General features: G+C 38.1%; 1 protein-coding gene across 1 annotated transcript in view; it reads left to right on the top strand.

Annotated features, from left to right (window-relative positions):
* The first annotated feature begins 362 nt into the window (after positions 1–362).
* LOC107595518 (pappalysin-1-like) overlaps positions 363–3,426 on the top strand; it is a 93,705-nt gene continuing 90,641 nt past the window's right edge. Inside the window, exon 1 of the mRNA XM_016285941.1 lies at positions 363–865. Within this exon, the coding sequence (XP_016141427.1) occupies positions 484–865 (382 nt within the window). The 5' untranslated portion in view covers positions 363–483. The remainder of the gene's footprint in view (positions 866–3,426) is intronic.

Raw genomic sequence — 3,426 nt, 5'->3', positions numbered from 1 at the left:
ATACACGCCGGTCTCGCCACTGACCCCCCTCAAACACTCGTCCATGTACGCCTAGAGTTGTGCATGCGATATGTTTGAGCAACGCGTTTTCGCCAAGTTTATTTGAAATGCGGATGAAGAAAAAGTGAAAGGGAAATTATTTTGACCTCTCCACACTGATTGATTACTCAGTCATCCCTGCAGTTTAATGGGATCCATTCAATTGGGAAGGTGGAGCACTTGGGTGAATTAACATACCCCCCCCCCCCCCCAATCTGTGTTGAAGTGTCTTTGAAAGGGGCAAGGAAAGGGGGTCGTGGCTTAACATTATAAAGGAAAAAATAAGACAGCATTGCTGTCTTAGTTGGTGTTGAATACGCGTCTTGACAGGCTTTTGTAAAAGCAAAAGACCGGGAGAGATCTCCAAAGACGAGCGCTATTTAGTATTTTGAAATCATCAAATCCCCTATCCATTGACAAAAAAATTATTTTCTCCACTTGAAAATGAAACTTTTGCCCATTTGCACTTGGCTCCTATGCCTTTTGCTTTTTATCGTGTGCTTGGGATCTGAGTGTGGGACTCCACGGCGAATTTTAAGGTCTAAAAGAGACTTGGTACGCATCAGGGAAGCCAGAAGTACCTTCCCAGGACCTTGTGCCACACGCCTGCCTCGGGGCAGACGCTCACTTCCCGGGATAGATCGGCGCTCCTCTCGCCTGTCACAGGCGGGGGAAAGCAGCCCAGGTCGGCGGAGGGCTGTTTACTTTACCGGTCGAGGAGACCAACTGCGTCTGAAACCCAATGCAGAGGTGCCAAGGGGAAATTTCACCCTGGAAATGTGGATAAAACCTGAGGGTGGGCAGCGCACTCCAGCTGTTATCGGAGGTTTGCTTTGCTTAATTATGACTTGCATTATATTCACTGCAGAAATCATTTCATAGTGTCGGCTAACTGCAGCATGCCCGCGCTTCATAAATCACCTCTAGTGTGCGAATAGTTGCATAAACACTTACCACTAGCACTTCTTTATATCACTTTCACTATTTATGAGCTAACGCGAGCACGTACCGAGAATAGTTAACAAATAACCGATCTTTCTAGATGCGCCTTTGCTCTTGATGTTTTCTAGCAAAATAAAAACTCTCTTGGGTTTTGCATGCGGTTGGCAGATGCAACTTTTGGTAGCATCTTGTAGTTTTAACGTTGCCCATTTAAACCGCCTTTAGTTATTCATCTTTGAACGGTTCGTGGAGGTGATGTGGAGTAAAGCAACTCGTATTGTAACCCAAATATCGTATGTGTTGGTGTGCTATTTAAGTCATGGCGTTTAAAGATTTTGATTTGTTTATTTATTATTATTTTACTTTTTTTATTCTTTAAATCTTTAAAACTGCATTTTTAAGTGTCTGCAAGAAAAAAACACGATAGCGGCGTAATCTGTAGATTTGTCTATATGATGCTGTATGATTAAGTGTCTGTGTCAGAAATCGCTTAAACAAATACGTCATCCCTTTGATGCATAGGCTACAGTGTTCCTTACGTGCTCTGCACCCTATATAGCCTACCAAACTGAACACTACAGCGGGTGCTTATTTTTCTTTAGTCTTTATGCATGCCTGTTTATAATTATATGTGGCTGTAAAATGTGCTTTGAAAGTATGCACCTACCACTAACGAAGCGCTTGTAATTTACAATCGAATAACAAAATCCGTACGCTTTTTTTCTTTGAAAAATCTCTATTTACGCACATTACGCATTATCCTTATGGGGATGGAGTAGCATAGGTGGGCGTGTTAGTTGCTCGGTTGTATTATCTTTGTTTTTTCTTCAATCAAATCTATGTGATTTCTTTTCCCCCCATCCCTTTTCCAGCCAACAGAGAGCGTAATACCCGTGGAGTCGGTTTATGGATCCTGCGTGCACCCCGTGAACCCCTATAGCACGCAATTTTGTGCGAACATAAACGAAAATGTACTGTAATGATGTACAAATCAAATCATTTTTATTATCTCTCTAAAATGCTTGGGGGTCACTAAAAGGCTACATAAAATGCGAACCCACGTGTAGTTTTTGAGTTTACTTTTCTAACATGGATGTCATTAGAAATCTACAAAAGAACCACATGCTTAGTTCTTATTTTCTCAAATATTAGACAAAAAGTCTTACATAGATTAAATGTAAAACGTTCACTTTATATCCAAGTTAAAACATTACAAGATGAAATATAGCCTATATATATATATATATATATATATATATATATATATATATATATATATATAAATAATTAGTCAGTCATGCACATGCAATTCAGTGATAGATTTCAAGATGCATGATTTAAATTGCAAATTGTAGACTCAGGACATTGCAAATTAATGTAATTATATACAGTTGGGTACGTCGTCTTTAAATAAGCTTTATATCTCCAGAGGGCTGCATGATAATGGATTGATTGAATACATCTTGTCAGTGAGTCATCTAAAATTAGTCCACTCCTCTGTCCTCAAAATGATCTCCTTAGTCACAGTAACGTTAAGAAGCAACAAGGGGGCGCTGGCAGAGTTTATATAGCTTCTCCAACTGCGCATCTATAATAGTGTTGTTTAGCGAATTTCGTTTTAAACAAAGCATTAAATGTTTGCGGTCCGTCTAAGTTGTGGCCCTCGTATATCTGCTGTCGGGTTTTAACCCGCAAATATGTGCTGTTTTGGAATCAGAATTCTTCAGGTATAGGATTATGAGAAGGAAATGCTTTAAGTGTCAGCCCAGATGGAGGAAGCTATAAAATCAGTGCCTTGTCCATCCTTTCTTCAAGCGGTTTTGTTATTGCTTGTTCTTGTAAAGATATTACAGTCCTTGCCACAAAACATCATGGAACGAACTCCTGCTTTCAGTCAATCAGATCCTCAGACGCAAGAGCGCACAGAGAGGCGCTGAGCCTGTTTTCAGACAGATGACATTTTTACTAGAGGTTTTACAGTATGTCTGCTGACGTAAGTCCGAAGTTGAACGCAGTCTGATTTTAAATGTAAGTTCATACATTTTGCTTTTCATTGTTGTCATTGAGGATGCTGTGTAGTACACAGTGGGATGGGGTATTTTATGGCACATTACAATAACTTAATAAGCACCTCATAAAACTGTCAATAGCACAGCTTAGAGGTTTGTAATGATGGCCATAAAAATTTAAATATTCTATTGTCATGTTACTAAGCAGGATGATTTATGTTTGGTTAACAGATATGTCATGTTTCTACAATGGTAAAATATACTTTGTGAGAGGTTTATGAAGATGAGATTTATTTTTAAATATATTAATATATATATAGGCTAATAAAAATATAGCAATAAATAAAAATTATATATACATTGAAAATATATATATATACTGTATATATATATATATATATATATATATATATATATATATATATATATATATATA

This window comes from Sinocyclocheilus grahami, unplaced genomic scaffold (assembly GCF_001515645.1).
Source record: "Sinocyclocheilus grahami isolate Dianchi unplaced genomic scaffold, SAMN03320097.WGS_v1.1 scaffold203.1, whole genome shotgun sequence".
In the NCBI taxonomy this organism is placed as follows: Eukaryota; Metazoa; Chordata; class Actinopteri; order Cypriniformes; family Cyprinidae; genus Sinocyclocheilus; species Sinocyclocheilus grahami.
Note: the sequence above shows the minus strand (reverse complement) of the source record. Positions and strands in the feature narration are given on the sequence as shown.